At 35.9% G+C, this 18,455-nt stretch overlaps 1 protein-coding gene across 6 annotated transcripts in view; it reads right to left on the bottom strand.

Annotated features, from left to right (window-relative positions):
* IFT80 (intraflagellar transport 80) overlaps nt 1-18,455 on the bottom strand; it is a 57,578-nt gene that overhangs the window by 18,945 nt on the left and 20,178 nt on the right. For all 6 annotated transcript variants that reach the window (XM_072868842.1, XM_072868841.1, XM_072868837.1 and 3 more), the window contains 4 exons: nt 14,851-14,960; nt 14,199-14,288; nt 13,022-13,159; nt 2,293-2,472 (listed from right to left, as the gene is read on the bottom strand). In XM_072868842.1, the coding sequence (XP_072724943.1) occupies nt 2,293-2,472; nt 13,022-13,159; nt 14,199-14,288; nt 14,851-14,960 (518 nt within the window). The remainder of the gene's footprint in view (nt 1-2,292; nt 2,473-13,021; nt 13,160-14,198; nt 14,289-14,850; nt 14,961-18,455) is intronic.

The following is an 18,455-nucleotide window of genomic DNA, read 5'->3' as shown; positions in this document are numbered from 1 at the left end:
ATCTATGTGGGACCAGGCACTTTCACAGCACCGGTGAAAACAAACTCCAAGGTTCTATAAACTCTGAATAAACAGTGAATAATTACTGAAGAGCTGGATGGAGTTCCTTAAAAGAAAGGAGTAATTAATGTGTACTTGGAATACATAAGATACAAGCGCCATATTATACATGAGGTTGAGCAAACCATCTGAGACCAAGGATGTCTGAAAGTTCCCATTTTAAGACTCAGTGTTCAGTTGCTGATTATTTAAACATTTGAAATATAATACTTCAGTGATCCCATCATGATCCCATCAAAACAATTCAGCAATATCCAAGATTTGGATAAAGATATGTTGTCTAGATGTTGAATAGCTCTAGTGTATATTTTAATGCTACCACACTCTGAAGTAAGGGAAATTTAGGAGATGGCCTTGGTGAGCAGGCTGTGCCTTTGCCATTTCTGTGAAAATTTGCTCAAATTACAATGTTTCAAGAAATCACAGTTTGCCTGTAATCAACACAGATTTTTGAGCTCAAATATTTTAGGCAGCTAAAATCTAAGGAGATATCTTATGACAGGGTTTTTTTCATTTGTTTGGGGCGGGGGGGGGGGGAGCTTGTTGGGTTTTTTTTTAGCATGTCACCATTCTGAGGGTGGTAACTTCTTTTTTATTTTCTCCATTACGTAACCAATTGCAAAACAAGGACTGAACTCAATTATTATGAAAGCCTAGAAACCATTTCCAAAGACATATTAATTGCTATGTCCACCGCAGTGATATGTCCATAATTAACTTAGCTATTGTAGTACTCAGAAAAAAAGAATGCATCTAGAACTTTTTCGTAGGCAATATTTTCCTATGGAAATATATAGGAATAAAATAAAATCACTATAAAATAATAAAATAAAAAATTAGTCCTGAATCAGGGTTAGCTATACTTCCTCAGTTGTTTGCATATTCAAACACCCTGGAGATTATTCACAGAGCCCATCTGTTACGAGTCGATGTCTGGGAATGAAAGAAGAAATGTAAATTTTTTACCTGCTAATTTGTCTTCTGTGTTCCCAGACACTGACTCATGCTATCCCACCCACCGGACCAAATTGTAATACAGCACTTCTGTTGTTACAACTTTTCCCAATTACATATTCAACATTAAAGAATCAAAACCAAAAAACATTTAAGGGCCTAATTAGGAATTTAGGAACTTGACTTCGATATTGAAAATATTGGCCTGGTGTCCAATACCAAATGTGTAATTTGGAAAATTTGTAAGAATGGAAATCTTATATTATCCCAGTGTTCAGAGAGTGAATGTTGTGAGTCAGTGTCTGGGAACACAGAGGACAAATTAGAAGGTAAAAATTCATATTTTTGTATTAATTCCCAGATATTTGGTAACCTAAATGTGGATTCAGGCCAAGATTTTTCAAAAGAAGGATCCTAAACTTAAGCTCCAGAAACCACATGTAGGGGCCTGTTTCATTTCCAGCAGTGCTGAGACTTGGCAGCTCCCGCTGAGGTCAATGCCTATTGCTCAGTACTCAGCTGGAAGCACCACGCAGGTACCTGATATATGTTATATGATATGCGACAAATTTCTGTAGCTTTGGAAGATCTGAATGGAGGCTGTAATACAATACGTGGTGCAGAAAAGCACATTACAACTCTTTAGTTATAGTCAGCAACCAAATTTGTCTGGAAATGCCCCAAGATAGCAACATTCATCATAGCTTCATTAACAGGGATACAGTAAACCTTACTAAAGCATTAGCTATTACAAAGTGCATCAGTGCCTCCAACAACTCATGAATGCAGATAAGGTGAAGAAAGCTCCTCTATATTATCTACACTTCATTATGCAGCTTCATCTTTGCTGACAGTTACTGTAATACTGTTTAATACGAAGCTTTGGTTTTGGCCAATGTATTTGTATTGTTTTCTGCATAAACATTTTAATTACACTTGGAATTATCTCTCTCTTATAAGTAGCCTCCCACAGCTAATTTCACATGCTCTTCAAATGAGCTTCGCATTTTTCTGGAGGATAAATACTTCTGAGTTATGTAATTCTGGTCCATCTGGTGGTATGGTTTGGTTCCCATGGATCTGATCTTCTGTACAACTGATAATTATTTACACCATTTGCTAACTCCGGCCATTTTATGATCTTCAACATTTTCAGTCATATACACAGGAAAAAAAAAGGGTAATGTTTTGTCGAGGATTAAAAATACCCATTTTGTATTAAAAAAAGCCTTAGAAAGCTAGTAATCAGAATGCACAGCTCTGAACTGTGAAGATTACCTCCATGGTTCTCCTCTTAATTAATGTTATTTCAAAGTTTTTCCACTCCCAGCGTTGTTCCACGACATGGGCAAAAATGACATGTCCATTTCCACATGCTCCAGCTAGTTGAGTGCCATCAATAGACCAGGCAATATTAAATATGCTGCCGGTGTTTGGCTTCTCTAAAGCATAGGACCACTTGCAGAAAAAGAGAAAAGAATTCTTAATTTTTTTTCTGTACTTTTTGGAAATGATTTATTGTAATAAACAGATTTGCATGGTTATAATTTTTTAAGAAACATCAATGAACTAACTTTTTATTACAGCTTGAATAAGCAAACCAAAGAGATTAGATGTCTTAAGTCAGATTCCTGAAAAACAGGCATACAAAAGGAAAACCATCAGGTATGGCAGAAATGAAAAATGTCACCATGCCTGAAGTACAGTAGGGAAAAATTATCTAGTCACAATACATTTACAGTGTACTTAGTCATTCACAAATCTAGACAATCACTACATAAAAATTAAGTGAATGTACTTAGAAACAATTATACTGGTTACATGGGTGCAACGGGCTATGGTCTTAAGTGTGATGCATTCAGTTTATACTGCAGTGACAGCAGCTCCTGAATATAGAAATAGCAAGGCCTGGGCAAAATCAGTCAGTATAAACAAGGCACTCCTATCCCAGTATACAGAGAACTGCAAAGCTCTTGTGCTGCTTCTCTCTGTGCTTCCAACGTAAGGGACATTGGTGGATTAAGAAAAGCTCTGAAAGCACTGGCTGTATACTGTTCTGCTCCTAACACAAAAAAGAAGCTAGATACCTTGCCTACCTTTTTCTCTAGTCTCTGTTGTTACTGTACAGGGGAAGGATGTATTAAAAATTTCCAGTTGCTATGCTTGCAACAACAACAAAAAATTGAAACATTACTGCAACCAAAGCAGTGACATCTGGCCTAGCTTTGGAGAGAACCAGAAACAATAGTGCTGTGTGTTGCATTCGTTTTAGACTAATTAAGAGCTGCTCACAGAGGAGTATCACAGTTTAATGTCGTAGGCGCACAGGTCAAATAACTGTATTTCAGAATCTTATTAGCAAAATAAGTAGTGTATCTGCTTTCCTATGGAGCTAGAAATTAAAACGGTAGGCAAAATGGCATCATTGTACATTTTCCTGCTAACTGGATTTTGCAAGGCGGAAAGGCTCACTTGGACCTAAATAATGCATTTCTGTGGTATTGCAGCTAACGTTTTCCTTCACCTTCTCCTACTGGTTTACATCATCCACCTCTATTAAAATATAGTTATCCGTTTGGTTTGTTGGTTTTTAAATAGAGGCCCAAAATTATTAGGATAGCAGAAAGCTGTGAAAGCAGCAGCGACTGGAAGCTTGCAGTGCAGTGTGGATCAGGGACCCGGAGCCACCGCTCTGCCCAAGCAGCTAGCCAGCAAACGACACCAGAGATTATACAGCACTTTGTGACCTGTGGGCTGGCTGCTAAAAGATGCTTTTAATTAAAAAATAAAGGAGCTTTATACTCTCTAGCAACAGGGTGTAAGCAAGGAATTAACATTTTAATTCCTTGCCTGCCTCTGCGCAGGGCACAGTGCCGCCCATCCTGCCCATGCAGCACCATGGAATCGCCTGCTGCAGTGCAATGGGGATGCACAGGCAGAGCATATGCTTTAATGAAACTGCACATGATTTCTTACCCTTTGGCACCCCCCCATATTTTCATTCTCTCTGTTAGCATTGCAAAAAATAAAATTATAAATCCCCATAGCACAAAGAACAAGGAAGAGGTGTTAAAACTAGCATTTGCTTTTTTCCTTCTGATCCATAGCATGAATGTAGTTACAAGAGAAGCTTACATTTATTACTAAACCTAATTTTGTTCCTTTTCAATATTTAAATTTCCTTCAATGAAGAACTTTATTCTTAAATTCCCCCAGCCTTATGTACAAGATTCCTCTAAAGTTTAGCTGGATCCTTATAAATACATTCTTGTAAAAAACTAGAAGAATTTTCAGACCAAGACACTTGTTTTCTCTCTTTTGCATCTCAGAAATACAGTTCATAGAAATTATCCCGAATCTCCAAACAAGTGTGTTTCCCTGAAAGCAGATGACAACAAATGAAATAACCTTTTTATGGACTTTTAGGAAGATGTTAAACCAGGTTTTAAAATGAGAAGCAAATCTCAACTACAGCCTCTTCAGAACTGTGTAACAGAATATTTTAAAAAACATTTAGCCATTGAAGAACTATCTAAATATTCAAATGCATTTGAAATCTTAAGAATCAAATCAGTAAGAAAAAACACGTGACTGAAGTTGAACGTAGACATTGGATTCTCATGGCTTTTGGATACATGATATTATACCAAAGGGGAGACAGTTGGAAGAAAATACTCACCTAATGTTTCTAACACATTTCATATTCTGATTTCTTTTGCAGTACACGTAAACCCCAAGAAACACCAACTCCTTCACACAAAGTCTTCATATGATTTATAAGAAATGAAATCACAAAACTTACAGTAAAATAAAGGTGTCAGACTGAAACATTCAATAGCAAAGAAACACAATGGGATGAAATTCGACCTCCCAGTTGTGCTAATGATTTGCAGAATACTATGTAAGATGAGCTACTGAGTTAAGGCTCTTTTCCTGCCTACGCGCATAAGGGTGAGCGAAAGACAATGTCAGCACTGACTGAATTTCCAATTTCAAGCACTCAATTTTAAGGCTTCGGCTTCCATGCTTCTTGGCTCACAGACACGCCATTCACTGCCTATATGATCTGCAGTTGGGGAAGGTAATTGCAGTTTTTGGAGAAAAGTCCATAACCTACTCTTCTGTCTCAACGGAATGAATTCTGTATGAAACACTCTATAGTAATTAAGAGCATAATATTTAACTATGTCTGCCATCCTTATATGGCAAATGAGTAAGCACTTGAGGTTGTAGGACAAAGGATTGTAACAAGCACATTCAGAGAATGCTCTAAATGTCCTTCATCTGAGACATATTTTACACAGCTGGCCAGATGTGATCTATCTGAGAACAGTCTGAAGAAGTACTATTTCAAAACTGAATATTGGGATCCTCCCAAACAGACAAGGCTGTTTCTAAGGTCATTTCCCTTAGATCAAGAATCTACCCATCAGTCACAATGAATAATAAAGGGGCATCAAGCCATCAACTAAGAACCAGTTTAAGGAGCTTGAAGAATGTGGCTTTGGTGCTACTTTTTTTATGCATAGCAGATACGCTGCACCTCTGAGAGGATACTTTTCCAAAACTACTTTGTTTTTTTGAACCAGAAGTCTTTTTTTTCAGGTAGTTGAAATACTTAGTCAAATATTTCCAGATCACAACCTAAATTATTTTTTTTTTAAATATATAAAGCGATTACAAAGTTTTATTTTCCAGTTATCTTTGAAAGCTCTCAGTATAATTCAGACCACTCCAATAATTCATACTCCCTGCAGATGTCTGGTACATTTATCATGTACACAAAATGTTATAATAAAAATCATTTAGCTCTCCATCTGTAAGATAGGAACAATTTTTTAAAACCAAAATAGCTGTTACGTATTTCCTAGATACACTGAGTTAAAAAAAAAGGGTATGATTATGACTGTATGAATGACTGTATGAACGTCGTTCTAACATTAGCTGCAATATTATACTTTGGAATTACTGTTTGGCTTATACTTTTCCTGTGTCATAATTAATTTTTCATTTAATTCAACGAACTCTCACAAGAACAAAAACAGTAGTTATAAAAGTTTCATTATATTGAATAAATACATACAAGCAATAACTTCAGCTTCCCTTTTCTGATTGCACAATGTAGTAAGAAAGATGAAGTACTATAGTAATTGAATACTGTCTGACTTCCATAAATGGAAATTGAGTAGGCTCTTGAGAAGTTGGTGAAATTATTTCAATGAGCAGATTCAGATAACTCTGTGTCCCAGGAACAAGGACAGTCTTTCATATGTATAATACTGATGCTCCGAGACTCAATATGAAGGATCTTGTTAGTTATTATTTCTGGACTGAACGCAATAAATTAAGAATGGTTATCCACATAACAGCACAGCATAAAAGGTTTGAAAAAACACAGTGAAGAAAGAGTATTTTCTTAAATTTTAACTTATAAAAGTAATACTGATGTCAGCTGTGCAAAGGACACTTGGCTGTTCCTGGATGGTCTCTGTTTCGGCTCTGTTTGCCGGTATGTGGCGTGTTGAACAGGGAATGCTGATGTAAGCTGAACTAAAGCTGATAGTGCTGAACTCCCCATGATGTCAGAATCTACACAGCATACCTAATCCACTGACTTTAATAATAGTCTTTGCCCATTATTTTGCCTTGGTTTGTGAAAAGAAAATGTGCAATCTCCCCCACAAACCATTCCAGGAATCAGAGCGCAGAATGGCCTAACAGCAAATACATGCTCTTGTCCCTTTATGCCCCAACTGATACAAAACAAGATGAGTGTGCTAGAACCAGCCTCCAGTCCAAGTCTGACACTTAAAGAAAGTTTCAGGTCCTAATAACTGAGGACTTTGATTTATTATTTCTTTTTAAGTGAAGGCTCAGTTTTCCTTGTGCCCCATAGGGCACTTCACATTAGTACAGAGGTAGCTGACATCTGAAAATACATTATAGTCTGAATGTCCATTAAAAGCTGGCAATCAGCTCTCACTACTCAGTGATGAACGGACACTTTAGTGCAAACTGCCCAGAAGCTTCTGCTCAGAAAATGACTATTAATTTTCTGATGTAATGGAAGGCAAATTGGATCTTACAAGATTATAAAAATCAATTATCTAAAGCAAATCCATACTTAGGTGCATTAGAAACACCTGAATATGCACGCATATATGGAATTAGCTCGTGGGAAATATATATATATATGACTATATACGCCCCCCTTAGATATTTTACTCAGCATAAAATATAGTGGTATTTTACAATGTAAGAAGACTTATTAGGCTTTCAATTTCTACCACACAGGAATCCACAAAAGATTCTACAAACCAGAGACAACACGCGTAATTGGAGGTAAGGAAATCCCATGCTACATGTGAATATAGGGCAATTTACCTGAAGAGAAGAAACTATCCTTGACATGACTACTGAAGTACAGAACTATGAAGGATTCCTGTTGCCTTCTTAAACATTTGTTGGACTTGACCCAGGTAATTAATGTGAATTATCAAGAACTAAGCCATGACCTCCAGGTAAAGTATTAAGCTGCATATTAGAAGAACAAAGCCAAACAGAGGATATCTAAAATTCTCCTGAAATCAAGTACATTCACATAATTATTAGAACCAAGAACTAAAAATAGGATGACAAACTGTCCCATATAAATTCTTAACCTTAGAAAATGAAACATTGATGTAGTTCTTTAAATAGATTCTTACTTCCATAGATGATCCACATGTTTTCATTTTCTTCCAGAAGTTACATTAGCCAATTCTAATAAATTAAAATATGCCAACTTGGAAAGAATTGGTCAACAACATAACTCCATGGGAAACCTATCTGTAATATTTTTTCTTTTATTGAGCTACAAAGAATTCAGGATCATGACTGTTAATAAAGGTAGAAATAGAGACAGTGCAGAAAAAAACCCTTATTTTTGTTATGCTGCCAAGTGCATATCTCTGTGAAACAAGACTAAAACTAAATGTAATGGGATCAAAGCTCACTGTAACTCTATAAAAAACAGATATGCTTGGGTTTTCATAGTGCTCTAGTTGAGGACAATTCAGGACTATCAGAATAATATGAAAACACATGCACTGTATACATTGCCTTTCAAAATCTTGCTATCTCTTTTATATTTGTCTAAAATCTAATGTTAATTTAAAGGATAAATTATGTTAATTTTACAATAGTCACACAATTTACTGTCCTGAATGAAAATCATGGCTTTAATGCTAAACACTTACAACATTTTCAAAGCTTCTCTGTAGACAGTTAAATTATTTTCAAAGCTTCTCTCTCTCGACAGTTTAAAAAATAAGGAAATAAGGAAAAAAGGACAAACACTGCTAACTATTTAACATATGACCAACCCTGGACATCAAATTAATGTAACCAACTTTCGTTAAGTTCAAGTCTGTCTCTTTTGGAGAAAAAGCTGAACAGAAACATGTTATCACAGAGCTCAATATTTTTTAGCCATCGCACCATACTCACACTTGTTTTAAATGGGGTGGCGGGTGAGGAGTAGTTGTTACACTTGCAGAATATTTTCCTTTATTTTCTATAGATATTAGGCAATATTCCCTAAATTTTGTTCAAGTTTTACAAATGTTTTTTATAGAATTTCTAGCAAAATTAGACATTCCATGGAGCAACCTATGGAATATAAAAAGCCACGTATAACAGAATCGGTCAAATATGCAAACTACCAGTCTAGTAAAATGGCTGCAATTCATTCTGTAATAAAAGAGAGTCTGTAGAATGTACCTAATCATTTAAAAGCATGAACTTACAGATTTATGCAGAGAATTGCTTTCATTACAAAGCACTTGCTAAGCATAGTGATGAAATCAAGATAAAAGTAAATCACAGGGCAAGATTTAGCAGTCAAAGAAACATCAATTTATTTATGAAAACGGATTGTAGATAAACATCACCAGAAAAAACATTTAACAAGAAGAGCACAATTACTTTGGAAAATAACAACCACCAAAAATCAAATCAAACTGATCCATCCCCATTAAGGGTAAATAAATCATTAATGGAAGAAAATCTAAAAGGCCTCCCCAAAACAAATGCATAAATACATTCAGCGTTATTAAAACATAAATTTGATGTCCATCTTTGCTAGCTTTTGTTGGCAATTCTAAAAGGATTAATTTGACCACCGAGTTTCACTTTAAAATTTTTTATCAATTATCCTTCTACACTCTCCAAGGCACTGGGAATGCAACCTGTCTTTGGAGCAGATGGGTATGGTCCAGTGTCCAAGATACTTATGTGGGAGTGGAGTGGGGAAGGAGGAAATCAGTGAATTTCAGTCATTCTTACCATCTCTTACTGTGTAAATATTTTGACCTGATCAGTAATGTCAAGGGAAGCATGCAGAGCCACAGGAAATAGCTTACATAAATGAACTTTTTAAGCACTGCCGTCCATCCAAGTGATTAGATTCTGAAAAGCTGTGAACACCAGGAAAGCTAAAGTCTATCCATCAATACATCCAGCTTTACATTTCAATACGTGTACTTTAAAATTAATCTTAGCACTCTCTGCAGGATTAACGATCACAGACACTAAAGCAGACAACAAATCTCATAAAGTATAAAATATTTCATTAAATATATTTTGTTTGGTATTCTGTAGGATAGGCATAATAATTTATTTTAGATACATAATGCTATCAGAGCAAAAGTGATTTTTAAATGAAGAAATAAAACTTCCAAAAGTTACTATTATATTTGTAGTTTTCTTTTTTAACATAAAGCTGCTTGAACAAAATATGCAGGTAGAAAGAGAAGAATAGGAGAAAAGAGCATACACTAACAGAATTTAATTTAATTATGTCCCCAAACTGAACATATATGCTAGAGAAGAGTTAATGATATATATATTGCCTGATGGCTCCCTGAGGAGCAATTTGCCAATACAGCTCCATTACATCAGACATAATAAAAATGTCTATGTTGACCAGTAAAAGCCAGGTCTGGTTCTCTTCAAACTCCATCACTCTGGTGGTATGTGAATCATTCTTCCTTTTCCCTCAATACTAGCAAAGCTAGTTCTTTAGTAACTATTTACATTTAATGTCAGGAAAGAAACTTTCATGAAAAATCATGACTTTTGAAGATAATAAATTATCATTGCTAGCTCCTAAACAGACAAAAGCATCTGGCACTTGCTACTGTACATGTCTCTGTTTATTTAAGAGTGGAGTAATAAACCAGGTAAAAGAACCCTTAATTTTATGAAAAAATAAACCTATCTGCTTTAAAATTTCAAACAAAGTCCACAAGCCTGTTCAGTATTAAATGCTGGTTAAAAAATTACTGGTTTTCAGCTAGCAGGAATTGGAACCATACTTACAGTAAATTATACTACATAATAACTAGCAAGAAAAACAGTAAGGCCCTGGGGATCAGAAACAAAAGCTATACGCTCTACAAAACAGCATACATGACAGCAGAAAAAGAACTCTAGTATTTTTCTTCCTTTTCTACTGCACCAGTCTTTGCCACATTCAAGCATAAATCTATATTGAGTACAAAATGCAATTTAAATTGTTGGCCTCACCCACACAAGAGTATATTTATTTCCGTTTACCACTTGCTGATACAGCTCAGTGATCCCAGTACTCAAAAAGGAGATGGAAAGTGGTTGTGGAAAAAGAGGGCATGGTTTAAAGTGCTGTTTTGAGAAGAAAATACTAATGGCTAGCCTGATTGTTTAAATCAATATGTTACACAGTGTCGTCCAACACAGATGTAATTACACTCATATAAATTGCTTTATACAAATATACCTTATTTGGCTTCATCAAGTGAAATATGGCATATGTATATAAACACTTCTACAACAGCATATTTATATAGTGAGAAGGAAAGGCGACAGTCAGGGTAGATTACTGCTTTAATTACATTTTAAGTGGAGTTAAGTGGCATATTAAATGGAGAAAAATCTTCCTATCCACCTTGCCTAGGAACAAAAGCTTTGAGGTAATCCTAAAGGACTCCTCTAAGGGAATCAGCAGGTATGCGCACCGAGCTGGTAAAGATAATGACAAAATCCCACCCTCAGTGCCTAACATTAACCCAACCAGAAGAATGCCAGGGAGAGGAAAAGATGTTCTCACTGGTGATGTAGCCACTTAACAACCATCTGAGCGTCCCATCCTCTAACAGCTGAGGCATGACTGCACAATCTTTATGACTGTATGCATAGAGACAATTTATCCATTTTCTTCTGCAAAGAGAAATAGTATCCAGTTCTGAACAAAACAGAGGCAGATAAATCTAACAGCAAGATATATCCTCTTTAAAAAGAATAATTTCAATGATGAAAACATTAAATGATGGAAATTGCAATCTGCTCTCCAGCCTTATACTAGAGAAACAGGAAATATCTTCCTTACTTCATTGTCTTTTATACCTACTTCAATATCTTTTTTACCTTCGTAAGTGGTACCCCAATCCTTTGCATAAGTTCATACCTCAGGCTCCAACTCTAGTCGCTGCATTACTCTTCTGAACTTTCTCGTGTGTTTGTAACACACAGGTAATAAAAATCTCCTTAACATAAAAATCTTGAAAATGTAGATATCAAAATAAAACAACTTTTTTCAAAATTGGAAAATTAATACTTTCCAAAAGAAAACTGCAAGCGAGTACTTTTGTTTTCCTTCAAGATAATTGTAATCAAATTTTACTTACACAGATTAAGTAGCACTAGGAATTTTTCAAAGCAAGTAAGAGAAAAAGGCACAGAAAATAGAAGCAATCCCTACTTCAAAGTTAATGCCTAGCTTACACTTACTTCTTTCAGCGAAGATCACTGAAACCAGAATCAGTATAGCAAGTGAAATATGAAGACTCAGAGATCTTATCCTGCATGCCTCTTTTCATATAATTTTTAAAGGCTCTTCTTCACGAATGTAAAAATACTCAAAACACACAGTCCAAGTTCATGGTAAGGAGAACCATGCTCAACTGAAGACGCCTGAAAACACCACAGCAAATGCTGTTTTCTCAATCTGAGCAAAAGAACAACAAACACAACAAGAAAAGAGGTAGAGAACAGGACAATGAAAGTCCCAAACCAGCAAGGTTCGATGCAACACGAGTCTGAACAAAAAGTTGCATAACCACAGGAAATCCAGAGACAATCAGGTCAATCTGTGCTCTGGGCTAACTTACTTAGAATACCAATGAAGGTAGATGAAACTGCATTAAATTAATTTTAATTGGACACCAAGTTGAAAAAAAAAACCAAACTAGGTCAACAACAACAACCTGGGAGTAAAGCTTCAAGTAAAAGAAAAAAAGAAAATAAGAGAAAACAAAGGTATCTCCTTTAGGAGCCTTTCTTCTCTCACAACAGTTAAGAAGAGATGCTCAGATGAGAGGATTAAAGTATGTCTTTAGCTTGAAAAACTGTGCCCTGCCTAGCCATCAGAAGTAGAAGCATGAATGTTCTCTTAGCTCCTCTTTTACTACTGCTTTAGCCTTATCGTTTCTAATGCCTGACAATTGCATTTTGTGACCTCCTCATGCGATGTGCTTCTCCATTCTTAGTATTCTTTAAGAAAAAAAGCTAAATAATAAAAGCACAGGACATTGTTCTTCTACCTCCTTTTTTAAGATAGGTTATTGTTACACCCTCCTTGCTTTTTATGGTTAGTAACTGCATTTTATGATTGCCTTACAAGAGATGCTTGTGCACTCTTTGTGTTTTTAAGGAAAAAAGCTAAAAAAGGCACAGAAAAATTTAATGCCCTGAAAGGCAAAATATTATAAAAAAATTGTATCCAACCCAAAACATTTTTAGAAGTGCAGCTAAGCAGATCAAGAAGGCAGTATCTTAGTCAGATGCACCCAGAAGAAAGGTGCTGGAAGTCATGACTAGTTTTTGCTAACAAAAATACCCACTTGTACACATATATCCTCAGGAATATTTACTGTATTATCAATAAATTTGTACAATTCCACATCTGCTCTCTCTCAGAGTTGTTACTTACCCCGGTTTTATCACATAGACGCAAAGTATGAAAAGACCCCACAGCAAATAATTCTCCATCCACAGCCCAGGCAACAGATGTTATAGGATATTCATGGGGCTGTGAGCTGTACAGTAGACGTCCATAACTGTCCCAAACCTTTAAAAACAGTTAAATATTTATCTACATGAACATAGTTTGGGCATACTTTTACTTATTCTAGAGCTATCATTTTCCCTCATGATCACAGAGGTTGCAGAAATATACTCTCTAAGTTATTTCAGTGCCTTTTTTGTGTAACTAGACAAATCACATATATTATAGTTCACTTTTTATTAAAGGTCGTTCCTAATCAATATTGGTTTGTTTAATGCAATAGACTTCGCTTTGCTGCTATGGAAAATATTACATTATTCTGTATAAAATATTTTGAACTAATGAGTTTTGTTTCCTGCAAATTCCTCTAAGTGTGTAAAATGAATACAAGGTTTATTCTAATTGCACTCGTTTCCCAACAATGTGATGCACCTCCGCAATTTTCCACACCAGAGATTTTCTCACTGATTGAAGCCAACAGAATACCAGGAAGCCAATTCACAGAGTGAAGTAATTTGATTTTAACACTTTGATAATTTTTTCTTAAATTTCTTAATTGTGTATGTTTTTATCACACCCATTATACACTTAGAGAATGATAGAACCAACATATGATACAGTTAAAAATAAGCTCCTACTTAAGGGAAGAAACACAATATGTGCTTTCCATTTTGAATACACAATATTCTAACCAAAAAATTTCCTAAGGGATTCACTAATGCCCCTGTAATAGAAAACAATAGCTTTATCTCCTCTCATTTTATATGTCATTACCTTTTTCAGTATATGTCATAGCATATACTATTTCAAGTAATCATTTCTATATTGCTACATATTCATCTTTCGGAGTTTGTTTCACTTGCCTTTTACCTATTTCTATTCTGCCGTATTTAAAAAAAAAATAATTTCTAATTTTATGCTACTAGACAGCACGAGGTGTATTTACAAATAATACAGCTTAGGGTAACAAGTTTTCCTTGAAAACTGAAAGACTTCCCACTTAAATTTGAGCTTCCAAGTATTATTAAAATTAGAAAATGTCGGAATGCCCAATATCTTTTTCAGTCATTTAGTTTCCCCTAAAAAGTTAACCAGTACTCACCTTATATTTACAATCTTCACCTGCAGAAAGAATAAGATCATTAACTGAGTTCCAGTCAGTTTTTAAAATAAGTCCATCATGGGCTTTCCACTGAAATGGAAAAAAAGAAATTAAGCATAGATGCAACAAGTCTGACAAATTCTATTTTTAATATTTATCATTCATCATTTACTGGCATCCATACACTCCAATGTAGATCGGGTTTTCCAACAGTACAGATGCACAGATGTCATCTCTTCTGCAGAAAAATAAATTAAATACGGCCTGAACAAGGCAGAATGAAAGCATAAAAATCTGCATAAAAGCATGTTCTAAACGATTGCTTCTGTATCTTCCTGCCTTTTCGTAACAAATGAAAAAGCAAAAAGATACAGAAGTCTTTCCCTTTTCTTTATTTACGAAAAGGGAAATGCTTAATCACATGCCTGAAGAATATACACAGCAGAAATGGACAAAATTTTTTTAGTTTAGAGAAATTAACAATCTCCTTATTCTCAAAAAAACTAAAAGGGGGTGGGGGGGAGCGGGAATAAGCGGTACACATGTTGCATGGAAAATTTTAGCACAAAGATTTTATGTTTGGCAAAACTCTAGATAACTGAAAAAAGTTTTCACATGGAAGTGTGAGACAACCTTAATGTATTAATGATACCTGCAAAACTTTAGCATTTGGCTGAAGAGGTTTAATAATCAGATGCTTCCCTGAAGTATAGAGAACTTTTTCAGAATCAGGTCCCCAAGCTACCGAGTACACTGGTGTTCCTGTAGACAGAAATAAAGAAAAAAAAAAAGTCTTATGAATTATCTGATCAAATTATGCAGAAACTGCTATAGCCACTTCGAACTGGTTACTTAAAGTCATACATCAAAAATTCAGGAGGGGGAGAAAGCCAAACTAGGGGCAACCATTTGTCCTCCCGACTTGTCCAACTGCACTTATGGCCATGTTTACTGGTTCATTTCATGGTTTAGACAGGCACAGGAACAGCAGTTAAGAGAGAGACAAACCCAGAAAGACAACTCTGAAGACTTTAGGTCATGCTGCATACCCTTCCAACACTCCTCAAGGAAATAAAAATACATAGGGTGAAGTCCTGGTGAGTTCACTTCAGTAAACTGTCAAACACCTACCACTTTCAATGGGACCACTCTAAATTTAACTCTGAACAAATCAAGTCTATGCAAAATAAATACCGAATTGATGGCTGGTCCAATACTACATCTGGGTTACTGAAAATGTGTATGACTACTACTGCTATAGGTATCTCCTTTTCTCATATTGTACCTATCAATTTTTTCAATGCATCACTTAACTTTTAAGACCTACCCATTTTATTGCAAGGTCTGTCCCAGCAGACTCCAACTACATTTACCACTTGCTTCTTCAGTTCATGATCTCTCTAAAACCACCTCTGGAAGAATTAGAATCACCAAATTTCTTCTATGTGCTGGTTTTGGCTGGGATAGAGTTAATTTTCTTCCTAGTAGCTGGTATAGTGCTGTGTTTTGGATTTAGGATGAGAATAATGTTGATAACACACTGATGTTTTACATGTTGCTAAGTAGTGCTTACCCTAAATCAAGGACTTTTCAGCTCCCCATGCTCTGCCAGGGGCAGAAGAAGCTGGGAGGGGACACAGCCGGGACAGCTGACCCCAACTGCCCAAAGGGACATTCCACACCATACGCCGTCATGCTCAGCACAGAAAGCTGGGGAAGAAGAAGGAAGGGGGACGCTGGGAGTGATGGCGTTTGTCTTCCCAAGTCACCGTTACGCGGGATGGAGCCCTGCTTTCCTGGAGATGGCTGAACTCCTGCCTGCCCACGGGAAGGGGTGAATGAATTCCTTCTTTGCTTTGCTTGTGTGCACGGCTTTTGCTTTCCCTATTAAAGTGTCTTTATCTCAACCCACGAGTTTTCTCACTTTTACTCTCCCGATTCTCTTCCCCATCCCACTTGGGGGGAGTGAGCGAGCGGCTGGGTGGGGCTGAGTTGCTGGCTGGGGTTAAACCACAACATTCTATTATAAGATTTCTTCTTCAGTCAAATCATCTTCATAACTAGACAGCTTTGTTTCTTCAGCTTCACTGAACCTCATGTATATACTTCCAATTGTTTTTGTTTCCCCACTCTTAAAATAATAATAAAAATCTGACCAATTTATTCCAAGATATAGTTGAGCAAAATAAGATGAGATTGTCCTTCTCACCTTTGGGTCGCCTTTCATCTTTAAGGTGCTTCTCTCTCACCTTGATGTACTGATCCCCTGGCTCATGGTTAACCGGGACACTGCAAAGATTTATGTTGCCCTTTCCATTTGTACCATTTTCTCTATTATATCAAACAAAGCCCTTCATGGCCAATTTACTTTTAAGGTCTACCTGCATCGTGGCATCTTTCATTCAGTATTAAAATGTTAACTCTTCCCATCTGATCAGTCCACAAAGTCAGCCTTCAATGCCCTTCAGTTTAGTTTGTAGACACTTCCTACAAATACCTACAAAAGCGTTTTATGTTTACCTTGAAATCCCTGCAAACTTGTTTGCCAGAATACCTACAATACGATTAAATCCAATGCTGAGACCGCTGACTATGATGCTGACCAACACCTAATGTAAAACCAATAAACATTTGTATCAAAAGTAAGCCCAGCAGCTCAGGTAGAGGGTCCACCATGCCACCACCTCTCATTTTAATGCTGTGTTTTTAATACTGCATCTTGCTCAAACCTCATTATCTATTGCCATTTACCATGCTATTAATTTGTAAAACTTTTTATAAGTGAACAGTTTTAAGCAACTCCAGAAAACAAACAGTAATAGCTGCATTTTATATTTACTTAATCCTCTATACTCTGATGCAATTTTATTCACAATTGTCACTTAAGAGATACAGAAAATCAACATGACAACAATCATCCTAATACTTATCAACAGACATCAGAAAATAGCTCTTTTCACCTACAATGGTGAGACTGAACACAAATATGGGTAGAAAAAGCTTTGTATTGCACCTAAATTATTCTTTGTAAGGTGTTTAGGGTCCATAATTAAGCCTGTAACAAAACACATATTTTTGTTTTGCTGCATATATAAAAAACCCAAACATCCCATACACAAGCAACCTACAAAACAAATGACAACAAATAAATCTGGAAAGAGAGACCTGCAGACTTCACAGATTTTTCACAATTAATTGAAAACATTTTTTGCAGATTGAAAACTCCAGAATGAATGTATCTAGAATAAAACTGACTGTTCCGTTTTAAAAACATATAATGTTGCAGTTTTCAAATGACCTTTTTTGAAAATAGAAGAAAGTAAAAAATTACATGGAAAAAGCATCCAGGGAAAAAAAAAAAAAACAGACTTGCCAACTATGCAAATATTTTCCATAGTACTTGACAGGATTAGTCTCCCCTGAAGAAGAAGAATCAAAGTATTACGCTACTTGATTCCTTGCAAATAAAACTAAGAAAATTAAGTAAAGAGCATGTCCAAGCATTTATTTCTATCACAGCAAAAGCCCTGTAGCAACAGACAGCAAGTTTCAGCATAGTCTCAACATTACAAGACACGGAAACAGTGCATATAAAACTGTAAGGAGGGAGACTGTATGACAAGTCCCTGTCAGACTGTTCTTTTTACTTTTTATAAAACGTGCTTCCATATCTTCTGAAATCGGAAAGAGGAGGCTTATTTCAGGCATCTGTTTTTCTCTAACAGACTTAATATTGTCACTGGCAGAAATGAGGCCTTTGAAGATACGATTCAATTGTCTAAACACAAGCAGCTAAGCGATGTGATACAACTAGGGTACCCTAAGATACCTTACGGATACAACACAGGACCTGAACGAGATCCACCTCCTTCTGGAATAGATTTGGAGGTTAGGCAGAATAACCCAACGAACCTCAAATGGCACTAATGGCACACTTACATTAACACAACTGAACTGTACCCCAAAAGTTCTGTTTGAGAACTATGAAACCTCAGAAAGAGCAATTGTTACAACCTAAATGTTGGTATTTGACAATTTTTTTAATTTTAGAAGCTGAAAATGGAAAGAAATTCTCCTACATTCTCAGAGATATGCATTTCTTAGGGAGTCATGCATATTTCAGCTGATAACTAAGTATCAAATTAATCAAATGAATTAAAATTGAGCAAATAAACCATTTTTTGTACATCTATAATTTATGGTAATCAAAAAACCCAAAAGCCTTAAGAAATGCTCTTACAGGGTAAAATTTTCAAA

This window comes from Ciconia boyciana, chromosome 7, assembly GCF_034638445.1.
Source record: "Ciconia boyciana chromosome 7, ASM3463844v1, whole genome shotgun sequence".
Classification (NCBI taxonomy): domain Eukaryota; kingdom Metazoa; phylum Chordata; class Aves; order Ciconiiformes; family Ciconiidae; genus Ciconia; species Ciconia boyciana.
Note: the sequence above shows the minus strand (reverse complement) of the source record. Positions and strands in the feature narration are given on the sequence as shown.